This window comes from Lacerta agilis, chromosome 9, assembly GCF_009819535.1.
Source record: "Lacerta agilis isolate rLacAgi1 chromosome 9, rLacAgi1.pri, whole genome shotgun sequence".
Lineage (NCBI taxonomy): Eukaryota > Metazoa > Chordata > Lepidosauria > Squamata > Lacertidae > Lacerta > Lacerta agilis.
Window position 1 is genome coordinate 24,801,534 of NC_046320.1, and position 16,112 is coordinate 24,817,645.

Consider the following 16,112-nt stretch of genomic DNA (forward strand, 5'->3'; position numbering starts at 1 on the left):
TGACGTGCTCTAGTCCATGGGGTCACGAAGAGTCGAACACGACTGAACGACTGAACAACAACAATCCCTTACTAACAACAACAACAACAACAACAACAACAAGCGAGGTGGCGCGCAGCGGTCTTACGCCGCCTTTTAATTATTAGCCGCTTTATGGCGGCATCAGCTTTCGCGGACCAGACCCTCGATCCTTAATGCGCATCCACAGCTAGGTGGAGCGAGCTGCTGTATGTGGTGGACAGACGGACGCACGAAGTGGGTCCCTTGAGAATGCGCAGAGCGCAACCCTCCCGCCCGCGCGCAGTCCCTCCCCCATCTGGAACTCCGAGTTCCCGGCCAACCCCGAATCACTCGCACTGCCCCGTGGCGCCCTGTGACTGACTGCGCCCGGCCTTCCTCCTCGTCCTCGTCCTCGTCCTCCCAAATTCCGATTGGCTGTGGGCGCAAAGGAAAGGACGCCGTCTGGTTGGCTGGCCAGTCTCCTAAGGGTCCTAGTGCCCCAGCTCTCGTTGCGCTTGCAGGAAAGGCGGGCCCGACGCGACGTAGCCACACGCTCTGCTGCTGCTGCCGCCGCCACAGCTCCGGCCGGGGGTGTTTTGTTTTGTTTCCTTTTTTTCTTTTTGCCGGCCGCTTAAATAGGGCTGGCCGGGCGCTCCAGCTGCAGAGCGCCTCGTCTTTGTAGCCGTCGCCGCAGCCGGACGGAGTCGCTTGGCAAGGGGCGAGACGAAAGCAGGTGGGTGAGTCAGCCCTCCAAGACCGGCGCCTGTCATCCCGCAAGGAGAGGATTTAGACCAGCGCGGCCCGCGGGGACTTTCCCGCTTCTTCCCCCGCCTAGAGCTGCTTTCCTCGAGGCGGACCTTTCCTTCCCGGCCGCCGACCTACCTCGGCCGCCGCCGCCGCCTCTGTGGCTGCTGCCGGGAAAGGGGGCGGGGAAGAGGGGGTCGCCCTGGCTCGAGAGCCGCACGTCAGGAAGCTGAAGCTTTAAGCAAGGGGCCTCCCCGCCATAGGCCGACTGGAGAGGCGGCGGCGCCACGGTTTGCGGGAACCAGGCGAGCTTTGCCATCGAGCCGAGGTCGGTCGCAGCATCTGCCGGGGGGGGGGGTGTGGTGGGGAGCGTTGGCGGAAGGTGGTTTGGGGGAGATGATGTTTTCAGGTTGTCTAGGGCTCTGGAGATGGCTGGCACTGGGCTCCTCCGGATGCCGCCCCTGCCGAGTCTGAAGGCGCAGATGGACGCAGGTTTTCTCATTATGGTGACTGGGAAGTGGTTTATCTTTTGGACAAGCGTTTGCTGCATTCCGAGGCGCTGAATGTCAGGGCAGGGAAAGGTGAGAGCGATCCATTTCTCTCCACCGCGCTTGTAATGTGTGTCATTTTTATTATTATTTTGCCACCACCCTAAAACTAACCGGAGCTTTTGCATATGGGCCTGTAAAAAGGTGCAGCTAGTCAGGTCAACAAATAATGCCCGCTTTGCCACTAACTTGCTCCCCCTTGGGCTGTCTTCTTATCACATGATGGAACTTTCCTCGGCTTACTTAAGCACCATCAGGGTTTGGTAGAACAGCTTAGTATAATGGTATTGTTATTTGAAAGTGGGATCTGCCTTGCAGCGGTCCTTGGACACCTGCGCAACCAGTTGGGATAGGCATGAAATGCTTTTAGGTACAAGTGTCTAATGGTAGCATTGCTGCAGAAATAGTAATTTATTACGGACCAGGCCCCAGCCATTCTGGTGACACCCCGAAAGTTGTCAACCTTTTTTTTTTAAAAAAAAGGAAGCCACTGAAATGCTGTAACAGATAGGTGCAGAATATTCAACAGGTTTAGTAATTGAAGTAGGAATATTCTTCCTTGAGGATAAAAGGCTGTGGCTTCATTTCAATATTCGAACAATGGTGATCAGGCTAACCAGAGCTCATTTGGAAGCATATTCATGGTGTTTTACTGCTGGATATGTGTCAGCTTTGGCTGATGGTCAGATTCTTGCTGTGGTGGTTTAATGGTTTAATGTCCTCTATTTTGGGTGCTTGGATAGCTTCTCACAGGTACTGTATGTAGAAAGCAGAAGAGGACACTTGGGGGGGGGGGTACAAGAGGGAGAAAGGAGGGAGTATGATAAAGGAAAAGCTAGATGTAACCCCTATAGTATCACAAATTTGCCTAAGAGTAAAAGATGGAGTAGATAATTTCTGAGTGGATATTTGTTTGAGTAGTACTGTATTGCTTAGTGCAAAGCAGCTCCAAAAGCAGTTTAATGAGACTTGCTGGGGTTTTTTTCTAGGTAGCTCTTAACTACATGCTAAAAATGTAGTGATAATCCAAAATATACTATACTTTCAGTAAGGTAAAAAATAGTCTTTGATCTCTTAGTGGAATGCTTTTCAAACTAACATTTACTATCATTACTAAGAGTCGTGTTGTGCTAGAAGGCCTTATGCCACTTGGGTGCCTCACTTTTAAATGCTCTTATGGTGCCAGGAGTTCTGGTACTGTTTCTACTTGTTTGCTTGCCATAGGACTAGAGTGGTGGCCTTCCAGATGTTGTTGGGCTTCAACTTCTATCAGCCTCAGCAAGCAAGGCAAACAGCCAGGGATGATGGGTGTTGTGATACACTTTCAGTTGAAAGAGTAGCCAGCTTAGAAATAAAACTTTAGAGGCTAACAACTATTTGGTTCCACAGATTTTCATCAGTCACCAAGAATGAAGGACTTTAGCCCCAGAAAGCTCAGTCCCTAATAAATTGGTCTTTAATAGTGGCAGAACGTATGCCAACGTTGTCCGGGGTGGGTGCATGGGACGTGTCCCTGAGGGGGGCGCATGCCACAGTTCATGGTTAGGAGAGGGGTGGGAAAGCTTCTGCCCACTCTGTTCTTGCTCTCCACCATCGTGTCAGGCCTGACCTGGGGGGCGGAGTTGCGCCAGGCCCAAGCGCTGCAGACAAGGTGCAGCTCCTTCTGGCCAGGATCCGACTTAGGCACCCCTCTCAAAATTACGTTTGGGGCCACGGCACACACACACACCCTCCAATTCGACACCTCTGATTCTTAATGGGTTTTTTTTTGTTGTTCTGCTAAAATCATACTGTGGTCTACTTTACAGGATTGTTGTGAGGATAAAGCGACTATCAGACACTTTGCCAAACTTAAAATGCTATTAAAACAAGTAGAATGGTGCAGAGAATGGTCCAGATGAGAACTCAGTGTGCAGAGCCTATATGTAGTATACTTAGGATCATGGATAGTCCGTACCCTCCACCCTGGCAAACCTGTCCTAGCAGATAGCCACATACTGCATTTGCTGAGGACCCACATATAAAGTCTGATTTTTGTAGGTCTGAATATCCTGATTGTGTTCCCAATGCTTTTCTCTTTGATTTTCAGAATCTTTTTTCAAGATTCCAAATTTGGTCACCCCTTTCTCAATTTAAAAATTGGGAGTAAGCAGGTGGGAGACACATTTCATTTTGCTTGTTCCTTATTTATCAGTTTTACATTTATATCCATTCCGCCTTTCATCCAAGGAACTCAAGGTGGCACTCATGCACCCACTTTCCCCCATGTTATTCTCACAACAACCCTGTGAGGTATGTTAGATTGAGAGACTGGGAATGACCCAAGGTCACACAGGAACCTTTGTGCCTGAGTGGGTGACTTTTACCCTGATCTCCCAGGTCCTAGTCCATTAATATCCCTCTACTTTATTCCAGACCACGTGGTTGGTGCTGTGGTCTAAACCACAGAGCCTAGGGCTTGCCGATCAGAAGGTCGGCAGTTTGAATCACCGCAACGGGGTGAGCTCCTGTTGCTCGGCCCCAGCTCCTGCCAACCTAGCAGTTTGAAAGCACATCAAAGTGCAAGTAGATAAATAGGTACCGCTCTGGCGGGAAGGTAAACCACGTTTCCATGCGCTGCTCTGGTTTGCCAGAAGCGGCTTAGTCATGCTGGCCACATGACCCAGAAGCCAATAAAGCGAGATGAGCATCGCAATCCCAGAGTCTTCCCCAACTGGACCTAACGGTCAGGGGTCCCTTTACCTTTTCTTTATTCCACATTCTGGAAAGAATTTGGAACATATAAGTGAATAAGCTGGGAAAGGAGAATAATATATTTCCATAGGTTTGGAAACTTATGGTGTTCCTTTTTTAACAGGTCTGTGTGGATCACCAATTCCAGCCTTCGTTGCTAACCAATTCAGACTGCAATCCTGCAGACACCTATCAGGAAGCAAACCCTATGGGATTCTGAGTAACATACAGTTACAGTGGCATGAATCTGCACAAGCAATTTTGAACCAAGTTAAGCTGCTTGGTTAGGTGCTCAGTATTTATATAATTGCAGTGTTTGAGCGCCTACTGTTTCCTTGAAAAGGAGGATAGAGGGCCAGAACAGTTAAAGGACACACAGATTTTTTTCTCCCATTAGAGAAGCAACTGCGACAGCAAGGACCTCTTCTGAACCAAAGAAAGACATTTTTCAGTTTAAACAAAATAAAAAATAAAAAAATTCCTTCCAGTAGCACCTAAAAGACCAACTAAGTTTCTTCTTGGTATGAGCTTTCGTGTGCATCCACACTTCTTCAGATTTTTTTCAGTTTAGTTAGGTGCTTGTAAAACTGCAATGATTTGCAAGGGAGGAGGATGGGGAGAAAGCCACACCCAGTGACCTCCTAGATGCCCTGCCATGTCCAGTGACCACCAAAATTTTGGTGAAAACCAAAATTATACTAGCTGTTAAATTGTGCTATATAAATATGCCTGAGGAGACCAAGATTTTCCCATCAAGGATACTCGTAGCCTTTTTGTAGCAATATAGGTGCTCAATTTATCCACAGCTAATTTACAAATAGATTACTTGAGAAAAAACATTCAAGTAGGAATACACTAAAACAAAATGTATCATTAAAATAACAGTGCAATTCCTATTGAATTCCCTGTTTATGACCTGTTGAATTCAATGAAGCTTCTCCCAGGTAAGAGGGTTAGTACTTGTGGCCTTAAACATGTGTTTGTTGCACAACTATACCGCTTAAGACTGCAGGTGGGGTATAAACCTTCTACATTTAGCAAGCTAACATGTAGAGCAAAAGGTCCTAGCTGTGTAACTGGGAACCAGTTGATCTCTTTGTAGAAAATGCAGAATGTTAAGATGAGTGGAGTAGCATTTGGGCAGGTAGTTCATTCACAAGTAATGCCTTTTTTGTTACGATGATGTTGACTCTGAAGTACCTATTTCTCAAGGTTATGACATTAATTCTCTAGAAGTCATGTTTGCTTGTGTCTAATGAGGTGTTGTTCAGATGCTGGCTTGAGAGAACATAATTTGCAGCTCAGTAACCTGGAATTCTGAAGCCATGCACAGCCAGGATCTGATTGTGCTGTTTGCTGAAACACTTGTAGTCCATGTGAAGATACACAAGGCTTATTGCCATTTAATTTTTTTGGGAAATATGAAGAAATGAGTTAGGTTGTATCTAGGTTATGAATCTGTAAGAAACTAAAACAAGTTAACTTCTGTATTCATCCTCAAACTAAGGTTTAAAGTGCTCTCCAGACCTTGTTTCAACAGTAATGGCGATTAAAATTCAGGCAGGAAAAAAGAAACCTTGTAGCTAGATCTCTGCTTGGTTATAGATGTTTCTATGGATATTGCACATGGTAACAAAACTAGAAATAAATAAATCCCACTGGGACAACCAGGGGCTCTTCTGAGAACAATTATAGCAATGTTGAACAACAGACTTTTTGAAGCTCATTGAGGGTTGGGGCAATTGTAGCTTATTAATACAAATCCTCTGCGTAGCCCAAGGGTGTGCTTGTAACACCTTTCTCCTGGCAAAGAAAAAAAAGTTTCGGAAAAGTTACGTGGAATACAGAAATCTTCATAATTTTTGAGAATGACCTCTGCTTCAGAAAGCTAGACTTCATGTTTCTTGGAAATGCTCGGGTAGATTATGCATTCCAGTGAAATTATTTTAAGACTATCTGCATGGGTTGCTAGCTAGGATGATGTTCGGTGTTTAGCAATGCATTGTTTCATAAGCTTCATTGTTAACGTAATGAATGAATACAATGCAAGTCCAATTGGGCAACTGAAATGGATACAATAATAGTCAGATCTAAAATGAAGATTGTAATTTGCATTTTTTCCAGGTGACTCTGCCTATGAAGCACACACACTTATGTGCACATCTCTTAACATGCACATTTTAGCATGCCTAACGTTTTGCAGTGCCTTCACTATTATTTCTGAAAATCTAAATAAGGTAAAAGGGGTAAAGTTGTCATGTCTCAAAAAGATTTAGAAGTATTATTATTATTATTATGAAAAAAATCAATTAAAAGGCAATTTGATTGAATCCCACCAACCCATCAGATATTTCAGTTCAACTACTATTAGAAACATTTTTCGGATATTTATACAGCATGCACAAGTTAAAATGGCATACATTGACTAACCAAGTAAATGAATCAAACAACTTGCTAAATCAAGTCTTCATTGAATTTTAGGGCAGTGGATTTTTTTCCTGCTCAAGGCAGAGCTTGACCACAGTCAATCCTAACTTTCTTGCTCCATCTTGTGAATGCTGAAACATCTATATATGTTATTTAAATTTCACTTAAATTTCCACACATACAAGCTCCACTGTTGCTACCCAAATGCCTTGGTACCAACTGAAAAAAATGTCTGTATAAACCAAATCATAAATGGCTACTTGAAACTGCTGCTCTACCAGCCTTGCAATCCATGGACCTGAATGCTTGGCTGCTGATCTTTGTCAAGTGTTAACTTAAATTGAGTACCACTGGCTGATTCATTAATCGCTGTCAAAATAATGTTTCTGATCGGTTTCATTTTCTGTTTCCCCAGTGTGCTATTAAGCAATAAATGGACTTCTGCCAGACTATTGGGATGTTTATTTCTGACTTACATTCTGCAGAAGTAATAGAAAAACTATTTCATTTGCACTGAGAATTGTTTTAGCTAGCTTGATGCCTGTCTAAAGACACAACAATGTCTTAACGTGGCTTAGAACAGATTTCTCAAATATGACCACCTGCATTTGTTTTTAAAAAAGAAGATTAAGAGTTCCAAAGGGAACCAAAACATGAGCAAAAGTTTTCATATCAGTCAGTAGATTCATGTTGATTAAGGATTTCTTCACCCCCCCAAAATAAGATGGGCTAAACTGGAACTTTAAATGGGGGACTTGCACAGCTTCTAGTAGCCCCATGTAGGTAGAACTGACTCCAGTAACAGAGCAGTGCCTCTGATTAAGCAACTCATGCAATTATTTTTTTCCTCAATCAAACAGCAGAGTGGGAGAGAGAGAGGCTATTGGCTCCTGGGTTCTAACGCTATAATGAAGAAGTTGACAGTTGCCCTCGAACGATGTCTGCCTATTGGCAGACAAAAGGAGAACATTCTGCCTTCTGTAAATAGATTATTGTACTTGCTGGTAGAGGAGGAGGAGCTAGGAATGGCTGCATTCAGCCAACTTGGCTGACTTCCACAAAGCTGAGTTCAGCTGGAAAGACCACATCTTGGCTGATTCAGTATTTTCCTTATTCTTGTGTCAAGGAGCTTTTGGCTGGCTTGAAGCTTAGCATTTATTAACTGAGCATGTTATAAGACAAGGACAGAAACCTGCATGCACAGCTCCTTCACTGAGCACTCTCTTCTAAAGCTAAACATTTTGGGTAGCATTTGACTACCAGTAATTTGTACTCAGAGGAGACCTATTGAGATCAGTGAACTTAAGTTAGTCATAACTGACTAGGTCAGATAGCACCCTTTACTCTCTAAGTAATGACCATATTATATTTAAAGGGAGAGTTGAATTCTACCATATACACAAAATGCTACTCATGTCTCACATATAAAGTGTGTGTTATCTGGATGTAATATCTAGGATATTGGCCTTATCCTCAATGGACTTCAATATTATATATGCCTGCAAAAATATTTTACTTCCTTAGCTCTTGGGTGTAGAACTGAAGTATAATCCTGTTTGCTCTATATCAAGTACTGTATATTATAATGCTAATACAACATGCTAAACTATGTACCCTTGTTTGGTTAATTCTACAACATGAGGCAGCTGAAGATCATCCCCAAGTAGAAGCTATAAACTTGGGAGTGCAATTCAGCATGGACTCATGCTGCTTCTAACTTGATCTCTGTCTAATCTAGAGTTCACTGTTAATACAGAGATCACAGAAGCTTTTTGGATACTGGCTTATCCATGGCAAGTTGGATTTTGTGTTTTCTGACTGAAGTGCTGTTAAATCTTACTGGCTCCTAAACTTGACACAACAGGAGCTAAAGTTAGATGTAAAAAGGTTTCCCAATAATTTCATAATATGCTTAACCTTAAGTCTGAAATAGGAATTGCTAATTTCAGTGAGTTATACTTCCAAATGGAGTGTAGGCGAAGGAGAATATTTCTCAAAATATAGGAAGTATATAACACCTCATTGCTTATCTTAATTTTCTCTTGCCATGTCTAGTATCCTTAGATGCCATACCTCTGCATAAGGTACATCTAGCTTATTGGCATGGCTTTTACAGGCACTAAGTAATTTGACTGTATTTAATCTCTTTTTTAAAAGTCACATTGCTCTTTATCATATGGTCTTAAGTGTTATTTTAATGGCAAATTGGCAAGAGTGTTCTGTTGCACACCAGCTCCCACATACAAAAAGGTGGGGTGAAAACAAAATAAGCAGCAGCACCAGTTGAACTAGGGCTTACTTTTAATGAGGAATGTAGACACTGTTCATGAAACAAGTTGGTGTAGATTTTTGGCATGTTGCAAGTACAAAATGTTGCAAGTCGAAGGATATGATGTTTTGATTTGAAGGCTTTGAAAAAAGACCTCGCATCCAAAATGTCAAAGAGCTTGGTGAATTGGGGGGGGGGTGAGGCGTAAATTGACTGTGATTAGTCTTTACAGTATGTATAAGAACAACTTGGCATTTATGTAGTGATCAAAGCATATTTTGTTTCTGTAAACCTTGCCAACTATGATGCAAGCTAGACTGGTTTCTCTTGCCATATTGCAGAGGGCAGCGATCAGACTTCGAGTATACTGGCTTGATATTTATTTATTCGAGAAGAGAAGAGACTGGGAAGCTTCGGGTGGTAGCATCCTGCCTTACAGTTTGTACTTCTTAACTCCTGCACTATGCAAACCATCTTGGCCTTCTGAGGCTTTCAAATTCATCTGCTCATTTTGCTGAAACCATTATTGCTAGGTCACCCTTTGAACTAAGGGGAAAAGGCATTATAGACTGGAGGGGTAGGTGGAGGCAGATGCTGAAAGGCAAAGCAAGCAGATGACCTTAAGTCGTACACATCACTTTGGACCCTACTCCCATCAGATCAATAAATTGTTCCAGGGAAGCTCAGGTTAATCAGAAATTTCCCAGCACCTTCTCATGGAGAACATTGGTGGCAAATGAGCTTTTCTGAGAGACTGTGCACCACTATTGATCTTCTGATCTACTGAACAGCTGCAGAAGAGTGTTAGGTGTCTTCTAGGCTGTGCTAGGCTGAGTAGGTCTACTCAGCCACCACTTGAACACTTGGAATATGCAGCCTAGAACAGTCAGCAGAATCCCCTGCAATTTGCATGCGGTCTGGCAGCAGACAAACCAATGTGGAAAGTGTTCACTGAAGGCAGTCTGAAAACCACTGCCCTAATAAAAGATTAGATGCCTGCACCAAATGCCTACAGTACAATACCATATATCACACTCTCAGCTGAAAGACTGTCAGTAGCATATTTTTGTCTACTGCATACAAATAGCTGTCAAGGTGTGCAAAGTGATGTGCCAAATAAGCTTTGTTGGACTACATAACTGCTGAGGTATCCATGCCTTGTAAGTCAGATACATGCTAAAATTTGAGATAGGAAACTCAGCAACTATTTAAAGACGAATCAAGAGGAAAAGTGAATGTCTCCTGTTAATCAAATCAACATTTCACCACCAATGTATGCTGATAGAACATATCTATGTTATTTTTATGTGCAAAAGCTTGGGTTGCTCAAATGCACAGGAAAATAGCTTTCTTCATGCTTAATAACAGGGGCTGGCAAAGTTTTTGTGGCTTGGGCCGGTTCACGGTCCTGCAGACACCGCAGTGGGCCTGAGTGTGCTCACATGCTCACTCGCACGCATGCGCAAACGCTATTTCCAGTGCTCCTTTCAATGCGGAGGAGGCATGCGCAGCTACCCATTGGCTACAGGAGCTTCCTGCAGCCAATGGGAAGCTGGCCAGCGTCGCGGAAGGTGGTCCCCGTTCTGCTCCATGCCGGTTTAGCACAGCACGCAGGAGCCGACTGAGCGGGCGGCAGCGATCCCCGAGCGGGCGGCAGGGGCCCATGGGCCGGTTAAATGACCCCCATGGGACGCTTGTGGCCCCTGCTTAAGAAAAAACAAAGCAACAAAATAAGAACAGCATTGTTTTGCATATTTTATTTGGACTCTGCTTTACTTTCCAAAACACCCCAATGTGGCTGGCTTAGTGCTAACATACACACACAAACAACCCCCAAATATTTGAAACATGTACTCTAGAAGCAAACTAAAAGAGCAATACTTCCTTGAGGCAATTCTATTTAGAGCAACCCTTACCTTTTGACCTTGGTTTTGAATGTTAAGGCAGCATGTGAACACCTGATTGCTTCCTCCTATCAAGAGCGGTGGAGAGATTAGGCAGCAAGACAGGGTTAATGTAAGCCTTTAAAAGGGGCCTCTGACGACCTGCGTGAAGTAGTTGTGCAACCGTGTTGGCTATGGTCACACTGAAATTCTTTATTGTGTCCAAAGAGCAGGCCATTCCCGTATCAGTCTTCCCCATACACTGTGCCCTTTGTTGGAGGTGAAGTGGGTGGCATACATTTTCAGTTGTGGCACTCCATTTTGAGAACTCTCTCTTGCAAGCCTTGCTTGGCCTCTGCATTGCCATACTTTTGACACCCAGCAAAACCCTCCCAGACCTTTTAGAATCTTTTACAGTCTTCAGAAGACTTAGCCTAACTGATGCTTTTACGTACTGTTTTGTTGTTTTCAGAACCATTGTTATTGTGCCCTATAATAAATTTTGTAAATGGGGGGGGGACCATAAATAAAATGTGGTACAAAAATCCTCAAATGAGCTAATGGGCATGGCTCATGAACATTGACAGTTCGTCCCTGGAACTTGCCCACTGCATGCTTAGGGTTGCAGAGCTGATCATCAGGCTTCACCCTTACACTGGAGAAACTGCCGGATGCAATTGTTGCATGAAGGAAGCTTTCCACTGTCTCTCCCCCCTACGCTCCCCCCCCCCCGATATTTTTTTTTAGCTTCAAAACAACTTGCAGCTCTGTCCTATTTGAGTGATGATTTTTTTCTGAGAGCATTAGTAGGTGAGCTGACAATGCTACTCTATAACTGCCCTTGGTTATTACAGCCGGGAAAGGCATTGATACACAATGACAAATGGTTCCAGCATTCACAAGCTTAGTTTTAAGAGCCTGGTTCGAAACAAGCTTGCGTTGCCTTTTCCCACAACTGCATTCATAATACTTAATACTGTATCTCCTTCCTGGTATAGTAAAACTGTCTACATCTTCAAAACAAAATAAAAAATAAAAAAATTCCTTCCAGTAGCACCTTAGAGACCAACTAAGTTTGTTCTTGGTATGAGCTTTTGTGTGCATGCACACTTCTTCCGATTTTTTTATTTTTTACTTGGTTTCGTGTGCATGCACACGAAAGCTCATACCAAGAACAAACTTAGTTGGTCTCTAAGGTGCTACTGGAAGGATTTTTTTATTTTTTGTTTTGTTTTGACTATGGCAGACCAACACGGCTACCTACCTGTAACTGTCTACATCTTGACTGCCTTGTTCCAAAAACCCCCACCAGCTTCTGCAAACAAACTCTCCCCCCTCCCTTTGAAAAGCCTTTTTGTCAGCCTTCCTCTGGTGATAGCAATGAGCTGTTGATGGGCATTAATGAATGTCACTGCCAGTTGTGAGTTTCTGAGGCAAACATTGTTTGCTTCCTTGCCTGCCACCCTCTGTGTTCAGTGGGGTGACTCCGTGCTCTCTTTCTATTGGCCCTCCTTCTCTTAGAGCTAAGTATGGACTGTGCCTGCTAGTTACCTTTGCCCTAGTGGGCAGAAACTTATTAAGTGTAATCACGTGACTCGTGTCCTGAGGGACCTTGGTGTGGAGGGAAGTGTCAGCTGAGCAGGCACAGCAGGGCTTTTAAAAAAGGAAAAAAGGAAAAGAAAGGGCTGTTCCTACTCTACAGTGTTTGCTGGGGATTTAAAGGGGCCATTAGGATAATAATACAAGCTTAGTTAAGAGAATTTTTATACACAACTTAGGCTAGCTTGCACTCTAAAAGCACTGGAGAAAAACAAAGGGGGGGGGGGAATGCACACAGGCTCTTTAAAAAAAAAAGCTGCCATGGAAGAGAAGAGAAAGGAATTACTGTTGCTTTTTTTGTCTTATGGCCTGGCTCTTCCAGCAGGTTCTCCACTTTCCAAAAGCACAAAAATACAGCAAGAATGTATTTTGCAAACTTTGGGCACTACGGCTAACAAAGTGTTGCACCCGCCAACAGCTGCCTTAACAAAGAAACAGAAATGTAAAATGTAGTGCCTTTGCCGGTTCAAAATCTCTTGCCTTTTCTGGGAGAGGGCAAGTGGCAAGAATGCAGGTGTTTCCAGCTTCTTGTGGTGGTAGAGCATGGGAATAACTGCATCTCCCTCTTTGGGGGGGGAGGGGTTCTTTGATAACACGTTGGGTTCACAACTTTTCTTTTTTGTCAACAGATTGCTGCATTTAAAAAAAATAACAAGGACAAGAGATCACAATGCAAGCTCATGAATTGTTTAGGCATCTGCGAATGCCGGAACTTGGTGACGTACGGCAGTACATGCGCACTCTTCCAACAAACACACTGATGGGATTCGGTGCTTTTGCAGCTCTCACAACTTACTGGTACGCCACAAGACCAAAAGCTCTGAAGCCACCATGTGATTTAGCAATGCAGTCTGTGGAGGTGGAGGTAAGGAATTGTCGTCTTTCATCCCTTGCATATTTGCTTGTAAGATTGACATAGCATGTTTCATAAAATGGTTTTTAAAGCTGTTATATGATGCAGTTGTTTTGAATCTGGTTGTATGTGCCAACATGCCACCCACAGTTCATACCAATCACATTCCTTTTGTCCCCAGAGTATATAGTTCTGTTGCAGCATTTTATATAGCTTTCTCATATTGATTGCAGCAGACTATTCTGGCAAGGTCTAGGAAGTGTGCAAAGGGAATGACTGCATCATGTGCTCAGGAGCGAGGGCCAGGGAGCTATGCAAGGCAGAAAAACTATGTGTTGGAGCAGGATTGGTTCAAAGCATCCATTGATTTCTGAGATGTAAACAACTCAGAACCTTTTCTGCAGCTATGTAGGTTTGAAACAGATACTTTTCTAAAGCAATGGTGAGGAACCTTTCTGGCTTGGTTTGCCAGATCCTTATTTCTCCCTACCCCTGCTGGCAAATTTCGGCAGGTGGCTTATATTGGTACTGTTGTCGATGTGCCCTCTGATATTTCACAGTGCTGCTGTAGCACTGTGTTGCCCTCCTTAGGCCAACTACAGTAACCACAGACGGTTAGTTTCCAGTTGAACAAGGATAATGTGCACTGTTTATTTAATATATCTTTAAATCTCCCTATATCTTCCAGGATCCCAGGGCAATTTACAGCATGCACATTAAAACAACAATAAAACCATTCATAAACCAGTAATTCAGATAATAGAACCGCACAATTAAAACAACTATGTCGCACCAGACAGCTTCACTTTCAGCTGGTCTCACCAAATCAGTTTCAGTAACTGAGGTTCATGAATTATTCATTTTATTTAAGTGCATTTGCATAATAACACAATTAATAGTAAATTGCTAATAAAACCACATGCAAAACAAAGTGTGCCTCTTCTGTGTTGTTCTCTCCCTCTGGGCTAGGCAGGTGGTGAGTCCTTTTAACCTGGCATAGAGAATGAAGATGGATTTGGCCTCCTCAGGTTCACAAGATTGTAGCCTGTTCTTTGGTTTTGCAGCACTGGAGAGAGTGGAACCAAGTATGCACAGTCGTACTTGGATACTGTAGAGGATAGTTTCTCTTTGTTCTTTCACCTTCCCTGGCTGTCTGGCCTGGCTCCAATCCAGGCTCATTCTTGCAGTCAAAATATCCCATACAGTCCAATACATGTGTGAAATAAAGGTCAGTAGCAATTTCCTCTACGAGCAACTTGAACAAGCAGCTTTGAGCAAGGGACCTGGGTAGGCTTTCACTATCCTAGTTGCCCCAGACATGACCCTTGGCAAACTTCTTTGCATTTTCTACATCTTGTGCCAAGCATAGCTATTTGTGAATTAGGAGGCTGTCTTTCCATATAGACAGAAATGTTCCATCTACAGGGTCCCTCTGGCATTCCCTTTTCTGTTTAAGTACATGTTCAGGGATTGTGGGGATTTCTTCCAGTCCTACAGGTTTTTGGGGTGGGGTCCAGCATTGTTACACTGTGATACAGGCAATCACCAGACCACAGGCACCAAAACATTTTGAACACAGAGATGCAAAACATTGTGATTAGACAACGCACCTGAAAATTATACTTGATTAGCTTTACTGAATTTCTTTAAATACTCTCCTGTCATTAGTTGTACAATATATGCATCTAGTTAGATCCATGCGCAGTTTCATTGTGTTGATGACTTTGTTTTCTGCATATGCTATTAAATTTTTGGTTCACTTATTCATTTTCATGTTAATGACATTGGTCATTAATTATTGGTCACTGTGTAGTGTGGATCTTTATTTTTACACTATTCTTAGGAATTACATGTTTTCATTTTTTTATACACCATACCCTGACCATCCAAAGAGGAATTTTGTAATGTTTTGTAATGTTGTAAGTATTTTAATAAAATAAATCTGAGACAGCCTAATCGAAATGAGCTTGATCTCTTACCCCAGCAAGCAAAGTATACTGGAGCAATACCTTTCAGGCTCATGGCATTAAAACTGATTGTGTGGATAAATAAAAACCTTGTGATGAACTGGCTCATACAGTGGTACCTCTGGTTATGTACTTAATTCGTTCCAGAGGTCCGTTCTTAATCTGAAACTGTTCTTAACCTGAAGCACCACTTTAGCTAATGGGGCCTCCCGCTGCCACTGCGCCGCCAGAGCACGATTTCTGTTCTTATCCTGAAACAAAGTTCTTAACCTGAAGCGTTATTTCTGGGTTAGCGGAGTTTGCAACCTGAAGCGTATGTAAACCGAGGTACCACTGTACTTCACTTTGTCTCTAGACCTAGCAAACTATTATCTTGGATAAACTGGGATGTTTTTGCTGAATAGGAACTGCTAACTTAGGTCTGATAAGGTATTAGTAAGGTCCTTTTTGAAAAGTCAACAGATCTTGCCCATTATATTTTCCAGAGTTCTTGGGAATAATTCTTGCAAATGAAAATCCATTATCATCTGTTGATATTTCATTGCACTTGCTGCAAAACCAATTTGATGTGTATGGAAAAGTACACCTGGTTTATGGATTTTGAGTACACTTTGTACCTTGAAATTAAACTCTGATAGGTCTGGAAGTCACTGTGCTTGAGAAGACCACTATTTCTGAGTGCAGGGCAAATAATTGAGAGTTGAGGTGTGGGTATGTGCTTGCTTCTGATTCTAGTCCTATTTATGCTGAAGCTCATAAACTTCAACAAGAATTCCTTCAAGCTTAGGTTAAGTATATCTGAATAAGTACTCCAGTAGATGGCAAGGAATAAATGAGGATGTAGGTCTTGCACTTCTAATAATTATGAATTTTGATAGGTTCTGTTCATTTCCTTTTAGTGTCATTAAAAAATAAAGGCTCACTTCTGATGGAAATCCTGTATTTAAGGCATGCACATTAAAGCCATCACTTGTAGTATCAAATGAAATAATGAGCTTCTATCAGAAAATGTGTTGAAACCTGTTTATGTAAAACAAAATGAAAAACCAGGGGGAAATCTGGCTCTTCTTGGTTTTTGCAACTCTTGCT

General features: G+C 42.9%; 1 protein-coding gene across 4 annotated transcripts in view; it reads left to right on the forward strand.

The window, feature by feature from the left end:
- The first annotated feature begins 453 nt into the window (after nucleotides 1–453).
- Nucleotides 454–16,112, forward strand: part of ACSL1 (acyl-CoA synthetase long chain family member 1) — a 42,874-nt gene continuing 27,215 nt past the window's right edge. The window contains exons 1-2 of one of the 4 annotated variants that reach the window (XM_033161080.1): nucleotides 454–733; nucleotides 12,833–13,068. In XM_033161080.1, the coding sequence (XP_033016971.1) occupies nucleotides 12,874–13,068 (195 nt within the window). In that variant the 5' untranslated portion in view covers nucleotides 454–733; nucleotides 12,833–12,873. Of the gene's footprint in view, nucleotides 738–1,046; nucleotides 1,073–12,832; nucleotides 13,069–16,112 lie in introns of those variants that run through there. The other 3 variants (XM_033161078.1, XM_033161077.1, XM_033161079.1) reach the window with 3 other exon arrangements.